Genomic DNA, 23495 nt, shown 5'->3' on the forward strand with positions numbered 1-23495 from the left:
TTTTTTTTTTTTTTTTTTTGAGATGAAGTCCTGCTGTGTTGTCCAGGCTGGAGTGCAGTGGCGCGATTTTGGCTCACTGAAGCCTCTGCCTCCCGGGTTCAAGCAATTCTCCTGCCTCAGCCTCCCTAGTAGCTGGGACTACAGGCACATGCCACCATGCCCGGCTAATTTTTGTATTTTTAGTAGGGATGGGGTTTTGCCATGTTAGCCAGGCTGGTCTTAAGTGTCTGACCTCAGGTGATCCTCCCTCCTCAGTCTTCCAAAGTGCTGGGATTACAGGGGTGAGCCATCTTGCCTGGCCCCATCATTAGATCTTTAAATACCAGTATCTGCAAGTCTTTTCCTCTTGAGTCAGCCAGTATTCCTGGAAGGAAATTCCTCATTTTCCTAACTGGAGATACAAACTTGGCTGCGTTGTCCTCGATCCCTGGACTGGAAAGGGATTCACGGTGTTGGTGGTCAGGACGCCTTCTTTTAGTTTTCTGTATGTGTCTCACGCGTGTCCTCAGCTGTGTTAACACCTCTTGAGATTATCCCTCTCAGTCTTTGCCAGAGATAGGAAGGTGGGCTGCTTCCTGAGCTGCCTTGGATCAGAGGGGAGACCTCAGGCGAGTGGGTAGGAATTTGCCCAAGGAGCAATGAGACAAGCCACTGTTTCACCCCCTCCATCCTTCCACTTTCAAATGTATGTGGTGCCTCCAAAGCCCGAACTTTTCTTGGAGTTATGTGGCTTGAGTGAGCTTGCTTTTTGCTGGTATCCCTTGTACCTTCTCCCCCATCTCCTAGCAAAGCTTGTATTTGTACTTCTTTCTGTAGGCTAGCAAATCAGTCAGTTACGTAACCCTTGTTACTTTTTTAGCTTCTGAAGTTTTGTTGACCCCCATAGCCTGCTCGTGCCCATGTTCTTTTCTTTCTGTCCGTGTACACTTATGCTTTATACAGCTTCTTTACATGCTTTTTTGTGGGGCTTCTGGGAAGCAGAGCTTCACATGTTCAATCCAGCATGTTGGATTAGAAGTCTCCCAACCTTGGCCGGGCGTGGTGGCTCACGCCTGTAATCCCAGCACTTTGGGAGCTCAAGGCGGGTGGGTCATGAGGTCAGGAGATCGAGACCATCCTGACCAACATGATGAAACCCTGTCTCTACTAAAAATACAGAAATTAGCTGGGTAGGGTGGGACTTGCCTGTGGCAGGAGAATCATTTTAGCCTAGGAGGCAGAAGGTTGCAGTGAGCTGAGATTGCCTCACTGCACTCCAGCCTGGGTGACAGAATGAGACTCTGTCTCAGAAAAAGAGTCTCCCATCCTCTGGTGTATTCTCATTCTCTTGTTATTTTTATTTTATTTTATTTTTTTAGAGACAGGGTTTCACCATGTTGGCCAGGCTGGTCTTGAACTCCTAACCTTGTGATCCACCCGCCTGGCCTCCCAAAGTGTTGGGATCACAGACGTGAGCCACTGCACCCAGCCTGGTGTATTCTCATTCTCAAGATTACCTGCCAAACACTGATACTCCCTTGTTTTTCCTTTTTCTGACATGAACTGTACGTTCCAGGCAGGACAGAAATCATTAGTGTATTCCTTCCTAACCACAAAGTGAATTTACCCTTATAACCACCAGCCAGGTCAAGACACAGAATATTACCAGCACTCAGAAGCCGCCTTGTAGTCCTACCCCATCCCCCATCACTACTCCTTCCTTCCTCCCCATGGTCATCACTGTCTTGGCTTCTAATGCCAGAGTCTGTTTTTAAATTCTGTGTGCATAGACCATATAGTATGTATTCTTTTTGTCTGATTTCTTTTGCTCAACATTAAGTTCATGAGAGTCTTCTATATTATTGTGTGTATTAGTAGTTCCTGTAGTTTTAGTAACTTCATAGCATTCCATTGTAGGGATATACCACAGTTTATTCATTGTATTATTGCTGGGTTGTTTCTGGTTCTTGGCTATTACGAGCAGTACTGCTGTGACCACTCTCAGGTGTGTCTTTTGGAGCATGTGTGCAGCTTTCCATCATGCACAGCTAGAGGTAGAGTGGTGGGGTAATAGGGTGTGTGCATCTCAGCTGCAGTAGAAACTGCCAAATAGTGTCCAGGCACGGTGGTTCATGTCTGTAATCTGGCACTTTGGGAGGTCTAGGTGGGTGGATCACCTGAGGTCAGGAGCTCGAGACCAGCCTGGACAACATGGTGAAACCCTGTCTCTACTTAAAATACAAAAATTAGCCAGGTGTGGTGGTGTGCACCTGTAATACCATGAGATTCTGTCTCAAAGAAAAAAACAAAACAAAACTGCTAAATAGCTCTTCTGAGTACTTGTACCCTCTCACCCTTCTGTCACTGTGTATGGGGACTCTAGGAGCTCTGGTCCTCGCTAGCACTTGGAATTGCTGATGCTTTTACTTTTAGCCCTCCTGATGGGTTTGTTCGGGAATCATATTATGATTTTAACTTCCACTCCTTAAAGCACCCTTGGCTCTGAAGTTTTAATTATTAATGCATGTCTTCCTTTTTGAAGTACTCTGAAAGGTATGTTGTGCATGCATTTTGGAAAGTGGCGCTATCTTTTCTAAAATACAGTGTACCTTCTCGCTGTTAGAAGAGTTGTAGCATGGCCTTGGGCCTCCTGTTAGCTGCCTTGGAGAAGGGATTCTTGGGATTGTGGAGACTAGATCTGAGGAGGCCCCTTGGAGCTCTCAGACTAAGTTTTATTCTTTATTATTCCAGACTATTTAAGCTCACCATGTTCTGACTCTTCATAATAATGAGTAGCTTTCATTGTGCTTGTAAGTTTGGACTAATAGAATGATTTTTTTTTCCTTTTTGAGACAGAGTCTTGCTCTGTTGCCCAGGCTGGAGTGCAGTGGCACAGTCTCAGCTCAGTGCAGCCTCTGCCTCCTGTGTTCAAGCAATTCTTGTGCCTCAGCTTCCAGAATAGCTAGGACTCCAGGTGCATACCACCATGCCTGGCTAATGTTTGTGTTTTTAGTAGAGACAGGGTTTCATCATGTTGAACTGATGAATGCCTGGCCTCGAACTCCCAGCCTGAAGTGATCTGCCCGCATCAGCCTCCCAAACTGTTGGGATTACAGGCATGAGCCACTGTACCTGGCCAAAGTATTTTTTAAAGATGTGAATATCTTTTCTTGCAGCTAAGAAAGTTTGTCAGAGATAATTCTACTTTATTCTCCAGGTGGTTTCTCAGGAGAAATTAGAGGCAAGAAGCCAGCCAGGGAGTCCTGGGGTCTCATCCTTTGCAGAACAGTGTCCAGGGGCCTGATGTGTACATTCCCTGGGAGTAATAAGCCTCTGAGAAGCAGTGTATGCTAACCATGCTGTGGAAGAGAAACTTATTTATAAATCAGATACCAGTTACTAGTTTACTGATTGTTTGCCCAGGCATAGCTCTGACAGAGTCCCTGACTCATAGTAATTGCTCAGTGCATGCCGAACAGTGATTGGAATCAAGTCGTGGCTTGGAGCATGGTTTTGAATAATGGGAAATGGATGTTCTTAAGTACCATAGTCACCAAGATGATGCAACTAGATGGTTCATCCCTTTTCATTCTTAGGATATTTTTGTCAAGATTTAAATGGCCATCACTAGAATTCTAGCACTTTCTCCTTTGGATTGTCCTAGAGGCCCAGTGGGAAAGTATTCCCTAATTTCTTAAGAGAACAGTTGTGGGAAATATGCTGTCATGTCCAGTTAAATTGCAGATGTTTCTGGTTGAAGATGTTCCAGTCCTGAGAACTTCATGACATTAGCAGGACTTTGACAAGCCATCTCTTAGGGTGTGACATTATTGTAATTGGCCAGTATGTTTTTCTTCTTAACTTTGTCATTTGTTGATTTTAACTGTCCCCAAATACTGTGGGTAGAATGTATCTAGAATTGAGGCCTCCACCCTTGCAAAGAGGTCATGGATGCTGAGCAGTCCCCTGAGTGAAGGTTATAAAGAAGCAAATAGACTACACATGTCTATAAACTGCTCTTTGAGTGTCCCAAAGTTGGGGTGCTTCAAGTTCAGCTATAGGAAAAGCCTCAAACTGTTTATACTTTGCAAGAATTGGAAACTTCTAATTCAAGTTAAGTTTTATGTAATACCTAATAAGCTTCATGGAAGCTTCATCTTTTATCTGCTTGGACTTCTGCTTCCATAGGTTTTGTTAAAGGCTTTCATAGCGAACCTGAAGTCAAGCTCCCCTACCATTCGGCGGACAGCAGCTGGGTCAGCAGTGAGCGTCTGCCAGCACTCAAGAAGGACACAGTATTTCTACAGCTGGCTGCTAAATGTGCTCTTAGGTAAGGCGGAGGCGTACGAGTGGTAGAGTCTCCAGCATGCACTCAAGGTAGACCTTTGAAACCGTGAAAATCGGATGATCCCTCAGCTTCTGGACCAGGCTATTTGGCACTGGCTGAAAGAATGTGAACTGCCTTGGGTCTGCTGTGAGCCGGCATGGGTCTCTGTGACACTGCAGATGCAGCCGTGCCCAAGGACACCTACCTGTGCAGTGGGTGTGGGCCAGGGTGAGCCCTTCCTGCCATCCAGGGCCTGGCCCTCCATCTGTGCCAGCCCTGACTACCGTGAGTCTGTGAGGCTTGAGACTGTGCCTCGGGTCCCTGTGGGTTCTCTGTAGGTCAGCTGACAGTTTCTCCTGTTGTTTGGGTAACTGTGGAAATCATCACTGGCAAGTCCCCAAGTGAGCGTGTGGACGTGCGAAATGAAATGACCACCCAACTTTCAAAGACGGTGAAGCTCACAGGAAAGGAGCCTGCTAAGCCAGGACATGGGTGTGAAGCCACTTCCAGTGGGCCTTATGGTGCACTCATTCATGGCCATGTTCATGCCATCTTTGTCTCTCAAGATCTCTTCTTTTTTAACAAATTAAGCCGAGAATCTCCAAATAGTGAGTCAGATGTTAAGACACCTTGCTGCCCCCACAGGCTTACTGGTTCCTGTCGAGGATGAACACTCCACCCTGCTGATTCTTGGCGTGCTGCTCACCCTGAGGTATTTGGTGCCCTTGCTGCAGCAGCAGGTCAAGGACACAAGCCTGAAAGGCAGCTTTGGGGTGACACGGAAAGAAATGGAAGTCTCTCCCTCTGCAGAGCAGCTCGTCCAGGTAGGAGCACCGGGTTTACTCTAGGCCCTGCATGTAAACGACTGACATTCAAAGAACCAATTAATTTGGAAGAGAAGCGGCAGAACTGAGGGTTAGAGGTGTGGATTCTGGAGCTGCGCTGCTCAGTTCCATCCCGAGGTGCTGACTCCTAGCTGCCTTCCCTCTGTATGTCAGTGTCACTGTGAGTCAGATGCAGGTGATGCCTCCTCAGATGCTGTGTTACCTAAGCCCCTCAGAGACTACTGCTACCCTGTTTCTAAAACCAGAGGTCACATTATGTGTTCACCCGCCCAGTAAATATTGATTGAGCACCCACCGTGTGCTAGGCTCTGGGAATACAGTGGTGAGTATTTCAGATGCTGCCTCTGCCCTGTGGAGCCTGTGGCCATGCACACTGGTGTGGGCAGGGTGGAATGCTCACTCAAGGAGGTAGGGCGTGGTCCTTTGGGGTGTGGGAAGAAAATGTTGAAATTCTCTTTCCAATGCAGAGAAACCCTGCAGTAATTCTAATGTACTATAATTGGCAGTTGACTTCAGTTCTTTGTAGCATGCTTACTCAGGTCATTTCATTAACTTTTTAACCATGCAGCCTCATTTTAAGCAATTGGATTTTTTGAACTTTACTTAAAATGTTATGTCAGGTTTTTTACTGTGCTTAATATGTGCCATTTAGCTACATTTTTTAGGGTACAAAATTGTCAGTGGCTTGAAATGATTCTTACATAGAATCATGAATTGAAGATAATGCTAATAATTTAAGCACTGAGTTAGGTAGTGTTTATAAAGTGCTTAGAATGCTTCCTGGCACATGTTAAGGCCGTGTGAGTGCTGGTTATTCATAGACAGCTGAGCAAGAGTGGACTCTAAGAAAGTATTGGGGCTGAGAGTTCTATTCTGACCAGCTGCCCTTTGGTAATTTTACAGAATAAAAGCAGAGTCTCATGGGATATGACATTTAATTGTATTGCCCTCAAAAAAACATTGCTGAATGTTCTAAGAAGGGTGTTGCCATAGTAATAAAACATTTAGAATATAGTTTATTTCATCTTTACCGTACCTTGTTTTTTTTTTTTAAGCTTTTTATTAAGGAGAATTCCAAACATACAGAAGTATTAGCTCATGACCAGTTGTATTTCATTTATAACCCTACTTCTCCCTTTTTTAATTATTTGGACGCAAACTCCAATCATCCTCTTATTTTATTTATAAGTATTTCAGTATCTCTATAGATGAGGACTCTTTACTTTTAAAACTTAATGATGGTCAGGTGCAGTGGTTCACGCCTGTAATCCTAGCACTTTGGGAGGCCAAGGCGGGCGGATCATTTGAGCCCAGGGGGTTTGAGACCAGCCTGGGCAACATGGCGAAACACCATGTCTTAAAAAAAAAATAAGTCAGCCAAGTGTGGTCATGCATGCCTGTAGTCCCAGCAACTTGGGAGGCTGAGATGGGAGGATCACATGAGCCTGGAAAGTCGAGGCTGCAGTGAACCATGTTTGTCTCACTGCACTCCAGCCTGGGTGATGGAGCAAGATTCTGTCTCAAAAAAACCAAAACAAAACCCCAAAACAACACCACAAAATAATACCATTGTTATAACTGAAAATATTAAACATTTCCTACATCGAACACCCACTAATTCATTGTCAATTTTTCTCTCTACTCTTGGAATCAGCATCTAAATAAAACTGGTTGATAAGGGTTAAAAGTCTCTTTGATCAACTGGTTTCCCTCCATCTGTTTTTTTCCCTTGGAGCTCATTTATTGAGAAATCAGATTATTTGTCTTCTAAGTTTTTCGGTGGTCTGATTTACTGCGTACAACTCCATTGTGTAAATTAACACCTTTTTCTATTCTCTGTATATTTCCTGTAAATCAATCATTGGAAAAGCCTTGTCGGATTTAATGTGTATTTTATAATGTACATTATATCTGAGTTCAGTATTTCTTACATATTCTAAGATAAGTATATTTTAAAAAGTATTGAGACTATATGCTCAGTTTTTTTTTTTAAACTGATGCTTTAAAAAAAGGCTTGATCATAAATGTTTAGAGACCATTGGTCTGTTGAGAGAAGCAAATAATTTTTATTTATTAAATTAAACAGTTTAGGTGCACATGGTGGGGCCTGGGGAAGGTCAGTCCTGAGCCGTCACTTACGGGCATGTGGGATCTGACCCGGCACAGGGATTTGGGAGAAGAAAGGAGCTTTACAGACAGAAAATTGGTCTTTGCCAAGTCCCAGGAGTGAAAGGGTGAGAGAATGCTCACAGGGTGAATGTGGGTGCACAGACAGAGCAACGGTGGGTCTTGAAAAGGCCTCTGGGCTTTCTCGAGATTAGCAAGAGTGCTGGTTATGGAGGTTAGAAGGAGCTCGAAACTGCGTTAAGTTGGGATTGCAGTAATCCTGGAAGGACAGGCATGGAGAGTGAAAGGGAAAAGGGGGTATGGATGTGACACTTACTTAACTGCTCATTTTCTGAACACCTTTCTCCAAAGTAAATAAATGATATGGTACCTTTTTGAACTAGCAAGCTCTAGATATGATTACCTCTGTAACATGTCTTACTCCATCTTGTTTTGACTAATAACTGTTGTTTATTAAATTACTGTGAGAAGTTCAATTCAGCAAATGTAGTTTGGTTAGCCATATTTAATTAGAATTTACTCTTATCCTTGGCCTGGGCAAACTATTAAGCAAGTGTGGGCAAGATATTGATAATTTAGGTATGCAGGAACTCAGTTTGCTTTCCATTTGTGCTTTTTGAAAAAGAAGTAAGTTGGAATATAGAGGAAGCCCTGAAATCCAAGAAACAAACTCTCTAACCTAGACATGCGATAAAAGCAATTCCAGGATGATTGTTGTTCGCTGCGTAATTCATATTAGAAACCATTCTTCTTGAATAAATAGTATACTTAAGAAGCTGGGCCTAGCCCACTGGTGTAGGCAGGGTGGTATGCTCACTCAGGGAGGTAGGGTGTGGTCCTTTTGGGTGTCAGAAGAAAATGTTGAAACTTCTCTTTCCAATGCATATGCATATGCATATATTATTAACAAGGAGGGAGAAAAAAGGTAATTAGTAACCATAGGAAAGCCAGCAAGATTTGTAAAGGAAATTTGTGATCCAAGTATGAAGCAAAAGAAGATGCAGAGTAAATTTAAGCAAGTAATAGATTACAGTAAGAGAATCCATTTGACCATTAACCTTGGGACATTCTCTTTCAAACGACATGGAGTAATAAGGAAATATTTCTTTCTTTCTGAGTCTAGGTTATTAACGTGACTAGACTCAGAAAGAAGGAAGTATTTCATTATTGCAGTGAATAACATTTATGAACACTATTGTCCATAAATTATGCAGTGAATAACATGAACACATGATATGTAAGATGCATACTGTTCATTTTTAATTAAGTTTTTTGGCTTAACTTCCAGGCAGAGAATATTCAATGTAGTTACCTAGTAGCATGTAAAGGGGAATCTCCATAGTATGAAAGCAGTGCTTTTGCTAACAGAAGTTAGGAGGGGGCAGACGAGGTGAAGGAAATGTGGGTGCTTGTTTCCTTACTACATTGAGAGGAGTCAGGAGATTCTTTGTCCAAAACAGATGGCTTAAGAAGTCAAGGTATAAGCTGATTTCTGGCCCCTGACACAAAACACTTGTGGGCACTTGCTCTAGGTGCCCACCTGCTCTAGGTGCCCACAAGTGTTTTGTGTAAGGGGCCAGGAAGTAAATATTTTCAGTTTTGCAGGCCATACCAAGTCTGTTGCAGCTACTCAACACTACTTTCGTAGCACTAGGCAGCCCATAAATGTGGCTGTGTCCCAGTGAAACATGTTGTACAAAAGCAGGGCGGGCCAGACCTGACCTGTGCACTGTGGTTTGCTGACCTGGGATTCAGGGGTATAGAAGTAACCATCGGAAGAGCTCAAAGGGAGACGCTTTGCCTTATACTCTTCTACGCTGTCTGATTTTTTAAAAAAGAGACATATGTATTTTATAATATTAAAGATAGGGTTGGCAAATAGCAAATAAAAATACAGGATGCCAGAGAAATTTGACCTTGGCAAATAAATAATGAGTAATTTTATGGTGTAAGTATATTAAATCATGTAGGACATACTTGCAGTACAAAATTATTTGTTGTTTTTCTACAATTTAAATTTAAACGGGTGCCCTGTATTTTATCTGGCAACTCTGACTAAAGGGAAAAAGCATAAGTTCGTTATGTTCATATAATGTGGTACAGCAGGGGATCCCAGCCCTCAGGCTGTGGAGTGGTTCTGGTCCATGGCCTGCGAGGAAGCAGGCTGCACAGCAGGAGGTGAGCAGCAGGTGAGCTGGCATTCCCACCTGAGCTCTCAGATCAGCTGCAGAATTAGATTCGCATCAGAGCGCAGACCCTATCGCGAACTGTGCATGTGAGGGATCTAGGTTGCATGCTCCTTATGAGAATCTAATGCCTGGTGATCGGAGGTGGAACAGTTCCATCCTGAAACCATCCCCCGGCCCTGTGGAAAAATTGTGTTCCATGAAACCAGTCTCTGGTGCCAGAAAGGTTGGGGAGCATTGTGATATAGTATTAAAAGTGCTAAGAAAAGATGGCATGCTGCCTTTAAAACGTTTGGTAGCTCTTTCTCAGTGGCACTCATTATAGTGTCTTTTGATTTTTAAATGTACTTCAGGCTGGCTCCTCGCTCAGTATATGCTTGCTTTATCTTCCCTTTCCGAGTCACCAGTTTTGGGAAATAGAGATCTTCATTCTCACGCTACTGCTCTAGTGGAAGTGCTCTATTTATTTGCAAGGAATTAATATAACAATGAAAAAAATCATGGAAATTGAGAAAACAACTTGGAAGCTAATGATCACATTGGCAGAAGTGATAGGGAAATTTTTAGGGGGAGAAACTAAGGTATAAACTTTGCCAGCAAAGTCCTATTAAAAAACAAAAAAAAGGTGGAGCTTAGGATGCATTTTATAAACTCTGACCAGAACATCTGTGTTTCTGTTTCTAGGTTTATGAACTAACGTTACATCATACACAGCACCAAGACCACAATGTTGTGACCGGAGCCCTGGAGCTGTTGCAGCAGCTCTTCAGAACACCTCCACCCGAGCTTCTGCAAGCCCTGACCACCACGGGGGGCATCAGGCAGCTCACCGAGGCTAAGGATGAGTCTGGTGGCCGAAGCCGTAGTGGGAGTATAGTGGAACTTATAGGCAAGTTATTAGCAAGGTCTATTCTTACACTTCACTTGGCAGTAGTACTAGTTACCCTCTATTGATTATGGGCCCGCCCTTTGCTAAGCAGTCTGTGTTGCATCTTCCTTGCCAAAACTCAAAATACAAATTTCATCTTTATTTTATAAATAGAGGAGTTAGGCTGGGCGTGGTGCCTCACGCCTGTAATTTTAGTGCTTTGGAAGGATCACTTGTGCCTAGGAGTTTCAGGCAGCTTGGCCAAGTGAGAACCTGTCTCTATAAAAAAAAAAAAAAAAAAAAAAATTAGCTGAGCTTGGCTGCACATGCCTGTAGTCCCAGCTGCTTTGGAGGCTGAGGTGGCAGGATTGCTTAAGCCCAAGAGATTGAGGCTGCAGTGAGTCATGATGTCAGCACTACACTGCAGCCTGGTAATGGAGCAAGGTGCTGTCTCAAAATAAACTTAAAAATAAAATAAATAGGAGAATTAAAGTTTAGAAGGTTAGGTAGCAAAATGAGGCCACACATTTAAAGCCCCTCCTTCTGATTCTTTCTTTGCCTTGGCTGCCTCCTGTTGCCTTTCAGGTACAAAGAAATAAAAACAGTATGGAAAGTAGTTGTAGGATCCTTGTGTTAATTTGCCAGAAATGGCGTCTTCAAGTTGTCAGAGGGATCTGAGAGTTCCTTCCTATCCTGACTTCAGAAAATCCCTCTATCCCCAGCTCTGTGCCTGCCTCCACTGCCTAGTCTGCCCCTCTCCATGCTCTTGGGGGCTGGGTCCTATCCCACCACGCAGTGCTGCCCTGGAGGAGTGAGCTTAGGAGGCCCTGTCTTGCATGAGAGCTGCCTTTGGGAGCTCCAGTGGACCAGAATCCCTGAATCCTAGCCTCTTCCGCTGGGTCTGGTGATTAGCAGACCGTGGATAAGCTTTTGCTGACTCTAGCCTCTCCTAGTCCACTGCAGTGTGGTTGGGCACTGTGTGTGCAGCGTGGCCTTTCCTCACAGCCTCCACATTAGAGAAAATCCGAGTGAAGCCTCATTGCTGCCTCTTGTGAACATAAATGTTTGCCAGAACCATGAGCAGGAAATGTTCATCTGCCTTGTTCTCTGTCCTTTGCACTGAAGAATCTTTTTCTCTGTGGAATGTATGCCTTACAAATAATGCGTGGAAATACTCATCGCTAATGAAAAATTACACTTGATTGTTAGTTGACTAAAAAATCTGAGATTTCTAATGCTTTTAATTTGGCTTTTAAAATAAAAAATTATCTTAGCTTTTTTGACTTCTTAGGTCATATCTTTAGAACTATATATTTGAATGTTAATGTAATTTTCATATTGAAATTAAAATACTGAACTGTGATGTTAAGTGCTTCCTGTGGAAATACATTCACATTTTCCCTACCTTTAAAGTTGAATCAAGCTGTTTGAAGATTTTCACATTTCTTCTAGATCTTATCAGCTTATTACTTTATCTGTCACTTTCTGTGATTTACAGCTGGAGGGGGTTCCTCATGCAGCCCTGTCCTTTCAAGAAAACAAAAAGGTGATTATTTCAGAAATGAGTCTTGTGTTGAATCCTATTTATTTTCTTGTATTTCTGTAATGTGTTGGACTCTGTGTATATCTCTTCTCAGTAGAGTGATTGTATGTGTGAATGTTGCTGGAATCTGACAATCAAGCCTCAGTAGTTCTGTAGGTGGCTTTTAAACATTGCTTTCATATTAGAATTGCTTTGTCATAAATTTTGAATGCATCATAAATTTCTAATGTTCAGTGGTTAGCAGACTTTTTCTGTAAAGGGACAGAGTATAAACATCTTAGCTTTATGGGCCATATGGTCTCTTCGGCAACCATTCAGCCCTGCCCTGTGGCAGGAATGCAGCTGTAGACAGTACCCGGCCAGCTGTGTTCTTTACTTAGAACTTTACTTACAGAAACAGGCAGGCTGTAGTTTGCCCATACCTGCCTTAGGGAATGTATTGTTGTGTTTTATGAAAGAAATTTACCTTCCCAGTGAATTTTGTTTAATATTAGTCAGGAATATTATTAAATAGCTTCTTTTCCATCCTGGGCAGCATAGTGAGACCTGGTCTCTAACAAAACAAAACAAAAAACAGCCAGGCATGGTGGCATGGTGGCCAGTGCCTGTAGCCTCAGCTGCTGCTCAGGAGGCTGAGGCAAGAAAATTGTTTGAGCCCAGGAGTTTTGAGGTCACAGTGAGCTATGATCATGCCACTGCACTCCAGCCTAGGCAACGGAGTGAGACCTGTGTCTTTATTTTTTGGTGTTTTCTTTCTCCCATTTACAGCTGTGGACTTTAAACTGTTTTGTTATAGCTGGAAAATCCTTTTTTTTAAAAAGTGAAATCTGCCAATATTATAAGACAGATGAAAGTAGAGTTGTGTTGGCTATAGCATTAGGGTAAAAGTGGGGGGTGGCCTGGAGCCTCTCTTCGGGTGGCAGCCTAGCTCTTGCACCTTCGAGGAGATTATCCTGGGGATGGCGCTATGGAACATATTTGCAAACCACTGATTTGGAGGCTAGAGATGGCTTTTGTTAACATCCGAATTCACCTTTTTGGCATTTTACTTGATTTCTCAAGGTAAATAACTTATTTTGTAATAAAGGTCCCTATTATTTAGTAGATAGGCCAAGTTGCTGTGTTAATTTCATCTAGATTTTGGGTTTCCTTTGCTAATTTTTTTCACCTTTAATGTCGCATCATTGTAAACTTATGGAAGTTGTCATACTTCTGACTTATTCTTTGAAGAGCAGAAATTAGAAATTTCCAATTATTATTTTGATAGTGCCATTTAATAACATTCATATGTAATGTAGCCACAAAGATTTAACGAGTTCAGTTAAATCATATTAAGACTGTTGGTTTCATTTGTTCTCATTAATGTAATTCTGAAGATGAACAATAAAATGTATTTTAGAACTTTACAAATGAAATATTATTTCATCCTTCCAGACCATATAATGCTCGAGTTCTGATTGGTAATCACAAAGTCCAGAAAATTAAAAGATAATAAAATGAAAGTGACCTTTCGGTATAGGAGTTTTATCTATAAATTCTGGTATGCCATTGGAGCTATGACATGAATATTTCAAAGGCCAATAGGATTGGATCTTTACAGTTGTAACTTACACCATTTTTAAGTTTAAGTAGCAATATAAATTATTTAATAGAAAGCAGTAAATATTAATTATTAAAATGTTTTATGGTATAGTTTGAGAATCATTGCTTTTAACTTTTTTCCATACAAGTTTATTGACTTTAATAGCATTCTAAACAAAACATCTCTACATTCTTTGTGTTTAACACTGTAGAGGTATAAAAATACTTATATGAAGATAAACTATATTAAATTAGATATGCTTATGAGTTTCATTTTCGAGTGCATTTACTTAATTTTGAAGTCCTTATTTTTAGCAAACTTAAAAGGAATGTTGCTACCTTATTTACCAGGCAAAGTGCTCTTAGGAGAAGAAGAAGCCTTGGACGATGACTCTGAATCGAGGTCGGACGTCAGCAGCTCCGCCTTTGCAGGTAGTTCTCACTAGTTAGCTGCTGGTGTGGACCTTCACTGTCTGCTGTCCACCCCTTGCCCTTCCTGCCCCTCCCCCTGCACCCAGTGGACAGCACGGCGGGGGGCAGCAGTGGAGCCCGATTGCTCAAGTGGGGGCTATTTGGGCTTCTTTTATAATGCTTACTCTGAAGCTTGTGTGTCTGTGGTGTTTGCATCAGATATTTGCTGTTTTCCTTGGTTTAGGCTGTTTTAAAATTAGGTTTATCCTCCTTGAGCCCCGGGCTTTGTGAGTAGGGTATGGCAAGTAGAAGCGTCTCATGAGTTGGATGGGTTATTCTGGGGGTTGGAAAATGGGATAAAAGATTGTCTATGGATAGTTCAACTTGAAAGAATCTGCCTTTGTTTACAGATATTTATTTATTTATTTGAGATGGAGTCTCACTCTGTCACTCAGTGCAGGCATGCAGTGTCACTGGAGTGCAGTGGCATGCTCCTGGCTCACTGCAACCTCCGCCTCCCAGGTTCAAGTGACTCTCCTGCCTCAGCCTCTCGGGTAGCTGGGACTATAGGTGCCTGCCACCATGCCTGGCTAATTTTTTTTTTGTAGAGACAGGGTTTCACCATGTTGACCAGGCTGGTCTTGAACTCCTGACCTCAAGTGATCCGCCTGCCTCAGCCTCCCACAGTGCTGGGATTACAGGTGTGAGCCACTGCACCTGGCCACTTACAGATAGTTATCTAATGTGATTCTATGAGTACTTTATGCAAGATGAGGATTATAATAACTGGATTATATGAGGATGGTTTTGGTTGTATAATCCTATCTAAAAGAATATTGTAGCTATAACTGAAAGGAAGGCTTAAATATTTAGGGAGGAAAATCTAAATAATTCTAGTGGTAATTATTTACTTTACAAAATAAAAATAGATTTTTTTTTCTGATTATACAAATTAAACAGCAATAAAACATCACAACTATCTGGACTAGTATAAAGCTCACACGCTCACCAACTCAACTGCCCCCAGGAGAGACCACTGCCAACAGGTTCATGTTGGCCTTTTTGCCATGATTTTTCTATAGTCTTCTTTGTTTTAAGTGGGAATTTAAAAAGTGAACTAGGAAAATGTGTTACAGGTTTATCTTGCAGGAGAACAGGACTGCAGTAGAGATCTTGAACATGGCTTGGAAGAAGGCAAGCCTACCCCAGAGGGATGATGAGTTTACACTTATTTCTGACCACTGCTTGCTTAGAGGATCTGCATGTCTGTGCCCCTGACTAGGCTGCCCCTTAATTACAAACGTCTTTATACGTTGCTCCAGCGAAGGCTTGGAGTAGTTGGTTAGGAACTTGAAGTTGAATTTTTGCAGTGAAACACCATTTGAGAATATTATCTTCTGGTAAGCCTTGTTTTATTGAGATGGGTACTGTAGCGAGAGGCAGTGTGAGTGGTGCTTGATGCACTGCTGTCCTGTGTTTCACTGTCTTCAGGATTCAGTGCAGCTACAACATTTGATAACTGTGGCACTTTTTGTAATTTTGCAAGCCTTTGATTCCCTATGGAATGTTTTCTCACCATTTGACAAATGAGTGCTTCTCTGTCTTCAGCCTCAGTGAAGGATGAGATCAGTGGAGAGCTGACTGCTTCTTCAGGGGTTTCCACTCCAGGGTCGGCAGGTCATGACATCATCACAGAGCAGCCACGGTCACAACACACGCTGCAGGCAGACTCGGTGGATCTGGCTGGCTGTGACTTGACAAGCTCCGCCACTGATGGGGATGAAGAAGATATCTTGAGCCACAGCTCCAGCCAGGTCAGTGCTGTCCCGTCTGACCCTGCCATGGACCTGAATGACGGGACCCAGGCCTCCTCGCCCATCAGCGACAGCTCCCAGACCACCACAGAAGGGCCTGATTCAGCTGTCACCCCTTCAGACAGTTCTGAAATTGTAAGTGGGCACAGGGGCCTGCCATCATTTTTTTTTTTTTTTTTTTTTCCTTTTTGAGACAGTCTCACTCTATAGTGCAGTGGAGGCTGGGCATGATGGCTTATGCCTATAATGCCAGCACTTTGTGAGGCGAAGGCAGGTGGATCACTTGAGGTCAGGAGTTTGAGACCAGCCTGGCCAACATGGTGAAACCCTGTCTCTACTGAAAATACAAAAATTAGCTGGGCATGGTGGCATGTGCCTATAATCCCAGCTATTAGGGAGGCTGAGGCAGGAGGATTGCTTGAGCCCAGGAGGTGGAGGTTGCAGTAAGCCGAGATTGTGCCACTGCACTCCAGCCTGGGCAACAGAGCAAGACTCTGTCTCAAAAATAAAAATAAATAAATAAATAAATAAATAATGAAGTGCAGTGGCACGATCTCGGCTCACTGCAACCTTCGCCTCCCACGCTCAAGCAATTCTCCTGCCTCAGCCTTCTGAGAGGCTAGGATTACAGGTGTGCACCATCACACCTACCTAATTTTTGTATTTTCAGTAGAGATGGGGTTTTACCATGTTGGCCAGGCTGGCCTCGAGCTCCTGACCTCAAGTGATCCACCCACCTTGGCCTCACAAAGGACTGGGATTACAGTTGTGAGCCACCATGCCCAGCCCTGCCATCTGCCGTCTTTTGAGATCTTCCCTGGAGACCCAGACCTGAACCCTCCTACTTGTTCTCTTCTTGTCTAATACCCCTAATGACAGTGCGGCTTAGACCATTAATGGAGAGCTTGACCTCATCTGGTACCTTCACTGAAGGAAACAGCTTAGTGTCTTTTGTGTTGAACACTGAGGTAAAAAATTGGATTAGTTGATTATATGAACTCTGCTAAAATTGAGTGCATTTTACATTCTTTAAGGCCTTGTTGGGCCCTGGTTAAATAATTATTTTTAAAAACCCTTAAGGAGCCTATTATGAACAGATCTGTGGTCTGAATGAAATGTGATTAATAGTGTGCATTATTTTAAGCACTTTCGACTTTCCAAAAAACTTTTACAACATGTCCCATTTTATAGCAGCATAGGCTTAAATACCTCTGATCTCTAAGTTAGTGGACAAGAAACCCTCATGGATAGTCTAATAAAGTTTGGCACAAGTCTATATTGAGTTTTATACTTCTTTTTTTTCCAGTTTTAAAAATTGTGGTTAAATAGGAATAACATAAAATTTATCTTCTTAACCATTGTGTATGTATACAGTTCGATGGTATTTGATACATTTAAATAATGTTCTGGAATCATCACTACCATCCATCTCTGTAACCTTTTGATCATGTAACACTGAAACTCTGTTCTTGTTGAACTCTGTATTCTTCTGTCCCCGCCACATCCCTGGCAACCACCGTTCTTTCTGTCTTCTGAATTTGACTCCTTTAGGTTCTCATATACTTGAGGAGTCACACAGTTTTTGTGCTTTTGTTACTGACTTGTTTCACTTAGCATAGTGTCCCAAAGCTCATCCATATTGTAGCCTGTGTCAGAACTTCCTGATGTTTCAGGCCAAATGCTGTTCTGTTGTATGGATAGACCACATTTTGCTTTTCCATCCCTCTGTCCTTGGGCACTTGTATTGCTTTCACGTTTTAGCTATTGTGAATCATGCTGTTACGAACGTGGGTATACAGATATCTGTTGGAGACTCTGCTTTCCATTTTTATGGCTAAATACCCAGAAATGGAGTTGCTTTTACATCCCAATTTTAATTAAGAATTTGTATCGAGTGTTTTACCTAATAGTATAGTAGTTAACAAACTTAATTAAACAATATTTTGGTAATTTGCTGGTAGTTTTAGAGTCCATCGCTCAGTTTTTTAAGGTAAATTACACAGGACATTTCAAGTGGATGTGAAACATCCTGTGATGTAGACACATGCCCCAAACTGATGGCTAAACATATGAAATACCATGCCCGAAATTTAGTAGATTTAGTCTCTGCAATTTAGGAGATAACCTGTTACATTGTTAGGCTTTTGTCTAAAAGCTTTGTCGTCATATTTCCAGCTTGCTGTAAAATTTGTTTTTGAAGACAAATGTTTTTGTGTGGGTTTTTTCTTTTTCATATTAAAAAGAAATTTCCACATTGGAATTTCTTTGGAATTTTTAGAGCTATCAAAGCTTTTCATGATGTGGTAATGAGTGATCATAAGCAGTTTCCACACTTGCGTTTCTGTCCATTTGAATAGACAACAGATGAGCGCACTTGTGTTCCGTGTGCAAAATGTGCTCTTTCCTCTTGCCTTTCCATGTTGGAGGGCTTGTCCCATGGTGATCACGCTTCAGAATTCTCACAGCCCCCCCTTGAACTGTTTAGGTGTTAGACGGTGCTGACAGCCAGTATTTGGGCCTGCAGATTGGACAGCCCCAGGATGAAGATGAGGATGCCACAGGTGTTCTTCCTGATGAAGCCTCAGAGGCCTTCAGGAACTCTTCCATGGGTATGTGGACTGCAGGTGATGTGCTACAAAGTGGTCTCGTATTCAGCCCTGGACATCTTAATTGTGTCTTTGCTTCCAAGAAGAAATCCTTTGATATTGTTTTCTGAGTTCTGAATAGCCGATGAAAATGATTAACTGAGGAATAATCATACTTTTTCTTGATCCAAATCCTATACTTTCAAGTTATCTTAGCATAAATGTATAATTGCATTGTATGTGGAAATTTGTCACTTAATCTTGATTTCTCTGTTTTTAAAGCCCTTCAACAAGCACATTTATTGAAAAACATGAGTCACAGCAGGCAGCCTTCTGACAGCAGTGTTGATAAATTTGTGTCAAGAGATGAAGCTACTGAATCGGGTGATCAAGAAAACAAGGTGAGGGATGTAGGCTCGAGACGCTTTGGTGTTTGCGAGCTTGCATGAGGATTTAAAGTCGCCCTGGCTACTGTCTGCTTTATTGCTTTCCCATCCCTGGGATTTAAAATTTCCCCTTTAAATAGCAGCTCTTCCCAGGCCTGTTATTTGCTGCCTCTCCGGGTACTACCACAGCCTTCAGAGTTGCCTGAGTTCTACCTCCTTTGAGAGTGTACCCCAGAGAAATCGGTTCTGTACTCAATGTTTCCTTGTTTGATTTCTTGGACCATTCATTTTATTGTTGTGTATGGCCTTGCAACATTTCTTGTTTTGGTTCTATTGAACTGTTTTAAGTCTCTCTTTATATTATCTTTTTACGTGTAAATGTAATGGTCTTCACTTTTAATTCCTCAAGGGCAAGAACTAGGGTTTCACAGTTAGTCCCATCTACCAGGCCCACTTCATCTTACCGGCTTTCCCAGGCTGTTTCCTTCCCAGAGTAGTTTCTGCTTGTGCCGTAGAAGACCACTCACGCTTTGCTTTCAGAGCAGGCTTTCCTGAATGCCTGGTCTTGGCTGCCTTCTTACCATGCCCGCCCTCCCTGCATGCTGTGTTCATCCCCTGCCACAGCCCTGTGACAGTGTCCTGCTGCCTCTGGCTTGTCTGTTTCTGCTTGGCTGTGGTCTCTGTGAGGTCAGGTGTGCATACGGGCACAGACCAGGGCATTTCTTTATCCCCAGCACCCAGCGTAAATGCTGCTCGAGAACTATTTGTTGAATGAACTAATGCATGAATGTATTGGTTGAGTATGAGACAAACAAGTGTCGCTGTCTCCTTTCTAGCCTTGCCGCATCAAAGGTGACATCGGTCAGTCCACCGATGATGATTCTGCACCTCTTGTCCATTGTGTCCGCCTTTTATCTGCTTCGTTTTTGCTAACGGGGGGAAAAAATGGTGAGTAAAATAGGGCAAGTGTGGAGTTGGAGGAAATAACCAGGTTTCAGAGGTCAACTTCGTGGCCTGCTTTTGCCTTGTGTGCCCCAGAGGCAGTGGAAACTGGGGGTGAGTTTGGTTTTCACTAACTGAGGGGAAAGGAAGAAATGATGGGAGCAGGTGGGTTATTGGGTCTAGCTTTGCTCATTTGAAAACTATCTGTTGTTTGAGGCTGAAGGTGGCTTGGGTGATTTCTTGGCAGTGCTGGTTCCGGACAGGGATGTGAGGGTCAGCGTGAAGGCCCTGGCCCTCAGCTGTGTGGGAGCGGCTGTGGCCCTTCACCCGGAGTCTTTCTTCAGCAAACTCTATAAAGTTCCTCTTGACACCACGGAATACCCTGGTATGTTAAAAGTTTACATCTTTTTCTCAGATTTAATCATTATTGTAAAAACTATTTCAGTGTTGACTATTTTAGTTTTAGAGCAGTAAGTGTTTTGAGTTTATTTGGGGTATTTGACCTGCATTGTAGCTCTTCTGAAAACTTATGAATAGTAAATTCTTAGTTTCATTGGTTCCCTTTAGATGAAACCCATAGAGAAAAAAATAGAAACCTGGGCATGTAAGAGCCAATTTATATACACATCGGGTTTAAACCTAAAGCACAAATTGTGCATGGTCACAGTTGCGCTGGGTCATACTGAGCCAGGCCAAGCATTCACACTTGGGGGAGTGGCAACCAAGATGAGCTGAGGTAGCAATGGACCCGGGCCTCTGCCGCACGCATGCTCATTATGGAGCAGACATCATCCTCCTGCCTTCTCTTTCTCTATTTTTCTTTGGATGAGAGGGTACACTTGTGCTTTTGAATTTATATTACGTAAGTGTGTAATAGTTAAGGTTTTTACTAATCTTTTTAAAGTGAAATTTGGAATTTTGATTATTGTCTGACAACCCAGAATTATAATCTGGAGAGTCTGTTGTGTTGAGGATGTATTGGCAATATAATGAATCTGTAATCCTTAAATCCTGAAACTTTTTTTTCATCACTTATGGTTATTATAGTGAAGTCATTTCTGAATATGGATCTTCTCTTCGCACCTCTTTTTCTCTTTCCTGAGAATCAAGCTTTTGTTTTGAGTTAGAAAGTTGATGGTAGGGAATTGTTCCATGGTGGGGCAATCTGTCTCCACAGAGGAACAGTATGTCTCAGACATCTTGAACTACATTGATCACGGAGACCCACAGGTCCGAGGAGCCACTGCCATTCTCTGTGGGACCCTCATCTGCTCCATCCTCAGCAGATCCCGCTTCCATGTGGGAGATTGGATGGGCACCATTAGAACCCTGACAGGTAACGGCCAGTTTTTCAGCTGCGTTTCTTCTCAATATCATTACCAAGTATGAAGTTTACATGATGATGTTTGTTCCTTGTTCTTCTGCTTAGGAAATACATTTTCTTTGGCGGATTGCATTCCTTTGCTGCGGAAAACATTGAAGGATGAGTCTTCTGTTACTTGCAAGTTGGCTTGTACAGCTGTGAGGGTGAGCATAATCTTCTGTGGAAACCATTTCTTCAATTAGTGGACATTTTATCATCACTACAATTAAAATTGGAGCTTAATAGGAAATATTTCCATATACCCTAAAGCTGTACACAGTAATACCCACCATGTATCCATCTCTCAGCTTCAGAAAGAAAACATTGCCAATAAAGTTAATGTTCAATAAACTTAAGTTTTAATTCTCAGAATATTTGTTTGAAATAGACCTTTTCCTAAAGGATATATTTACGAATAACCTGTCATTAAAGTCTTTTGAATATGCTGGGCACGGTGACTTACGCTTGTAATCTGAGCACTTTGGGAGGCCAAGGTGGAAGGATTGCTCGAGCCCAGGAGTTTATGGGCAATGTAGTTGGACCCTGTCTCTACAGAAAATTAAAAACAAAAAACACAATTAGCCAGCTGTAGTGGTGCATACCTACTCTCAGCTACTTGGGAAGCTTGAGCCGGGATTGCTTGAGCCCTGGAGATCAAGGCTGCAGTGAGACGTGATTGCACCACTGGCCTCTAGCCTGGGCAGTAGAGTGAGACTGTCTCGAAAATAAGAATAGTAATAATAACCTGTTGAATTAAAAAACCCACTCTATTAGGCCTGTAGAATGGTCAGAGTTAAAGTGAGCCTTAGGGATTAATCAACCTCTGTTTTTATGTGAAGTGACACAGCCTCAATTCTGTAAGTGATAGCATGTTGAACCTTTCCATACCAGCTGGCTCATAAGTCACAACTGGCCAGTCAACAAGAATAAAAATTAACCAGTAAAAATCAAAACAAAAAACCTACAGTTGTCAAATTTGTGGGATACCTCCCCTTTTTAAAATGTCATACCTGACAGTAATTTTTCTCTAGTTTCCAGGTTTTGTTTCAGTCAGTTGTATCTTTCTTGAGTGGAAGGAAATGTGCTAACAGCTCAGTCTTGTGGCTAGCGGGGGGGTTTGTGTGTCAGCCATGTGGGTGCTTGGGGCTGCAGGGGAGGGGTACAGCAGCCGGGGCTTGTTCTGTTTTCCTGTGCCTTGGAGTACATAGTGACATAGTGGGGTGGTCCTTGGTGTAGGTCCCTTTTTCCTACCTTGGGTCTGAGATTTATTTAGAAGTAGTGTTAGGGCCGTGTGGCAGGCCCCTCTGTAACACTGATCAATGTTTGTGAAGTTGCCCATTGCGAGTTGAAGCCATGACATAGCAGAAATGGCAGTAAGAGAGAAACAGTTATGTCAAAGGGTCACGTTTACTTTTAAGCTTGTATTTATTGAGATAAACTATATACCATGAATGTTCTTGAGAGGTGTGGGAAAAGCACAACATCCTGGTTGAAGTTAAACCCAGAACATTGTTTGTCTAAGAGTGGCGGCTCTCAGACTGCCAAGATGTGGCTGCTGAGTGGGGCTAACCTGCTGCCCTCTTGCCTCGGACCTTGTGTTCCAGCATTGTGTCATGAGTCTCTGCAGCAGCAGCTACAGTGAGTTAGGACTGCAGCTGATCATCGACGTGCTGACGCTGAGGAACAGTTCCTACTGGCTGGTGAGGACAGAGCTTCTGGAAACCCTTGCTGAGATCGACTTCAGGTAAGTGAGTCACGCCCATTAGATTGCATGAACTAAGCTCAATTGAAAGTCCTGGGGTCACTTGATGTGAGGAATGATGTTACCAAGTACCCTGTCCATCAGAAATCTAGTGGTTTAGGTAGAGGGCAATGATTTTCTCCTCCCAGGGGCTTTTTGCTGAACTTTGCCCTGTGCTTGGAGTTTTATTTTAATTAATTTATTTGAGACATGATCTTGCCCTGTTGCCCAGGCTGGAGTACAGGAGCACAGTCATAGCTCCTTGCAGCTTTGAACTCCTGGACTCAAATGATCTTCCTGCCTCACCCTCCTGATTAGCTAGGACAATAGGTGTGTGTCTCCACACTGGCCAATATTTATTTTTTGTAGAGATGGGGTCTTGCTACGTTGCCCGGGCTTGTCTCAAAACTCCTGGGCTCAACTGATCCTCCAGTCTTGGCCTCCCAAAGTGCTGGGATTATAGGCATGAACCACTGTGCCTGGCCTAGAATTTTAAAATATAAGTAGAAGAAAAAAAGTAAATAAAATATAAGTAGAAGAGTAGATTTATTTTTTTGATACTCCTAGTCATGTAGGTGTTCTGGATGGTGGGAATAAAAGAACTTAGAAGTTTTCATCTTTGTCTTAAACTTTTAAAACTGCGGCTTATATTCTGCTTGTTGAAAAAGAGTATAGTCATCATACTGAACCTAGGTAAAACAGCTGGTTTGTATTTTGTTATAATTAAAAAATAACTTGAGGCTGGGCGTGATGGCTCACGCTTGTAATCCTAGCACTTTGGGAGGCCGAGGTGGGCG

The 23495-nt window shown here is 42.6% G+C and overlaps 1 protein-coding gene across 3 annotated transcripts in view; it reads left to right on the forward strand.

Moving 5' to 3' along the window:
* Nucleotides 1-23495, forward strand: part of HTT (huntingtin) — a 153332-nt gene that overhangs the window by 33486 nt on the left and 96351 nt on the right. For 2 of the 3 annotated variants that reach the window (XM_032254023.1, XM_032254021.1), the window contains exons 7-19: nt 4168-4309; nt 4952-5130; nt 10149-10353; nt 11831-11878; nt 13808-13888; nt 15476-15816; nt 18167-18290; nt 18549-18667; nt 19489-19600; nt 19842-19979; nt 20772-20930; nt 21024-21121; nt 22562-22701. In XM_032254023.1, coding sequence (XP_032109914.1) covers nt 4168-4309; nt 4952-5130; nt 10149-10353; nt 11831-11878; nt 13808-13888; nt 15476-15816; nt 18167-18290; nt 18549-18667; nt 19489-19600; nt 19842-19979; nt 20772-20930; nt 21024-21121; nt 22562-22701 — 1886 coding nt within the window. The remainder of the gene's footprint in view (nt 1-4167; nt 4310-4951; nt 5131-10148; nt 10354-11830; nt 11879-13807; nt 13889-15475; nt 15817-18166; nt 18291-18548; nt 18668-19488; nt 19601-19841; nt 19980-20771; nt 20931-21023; nt 21122-22561; nt 22702-23495) is intronic. The other variant, XM_032254022.1, reaches the window with a different exon arrangement.

This window comes from Sapajus apella, unplaced genomic scaffold (assembly GCF_009761245.1).
Source record: "Sapajus apella isolate SASKATOON/1434 unplaced genomic scaffold, GSC_monkey_1.0 scaffold85, whole genome shotgun sequence".
NCBI classification, from domain to species: Eukaryota; Metazoa; Chordata; class Mammalia; order Primates; family Cebidae; genus Sapajus; species Sapajus apella.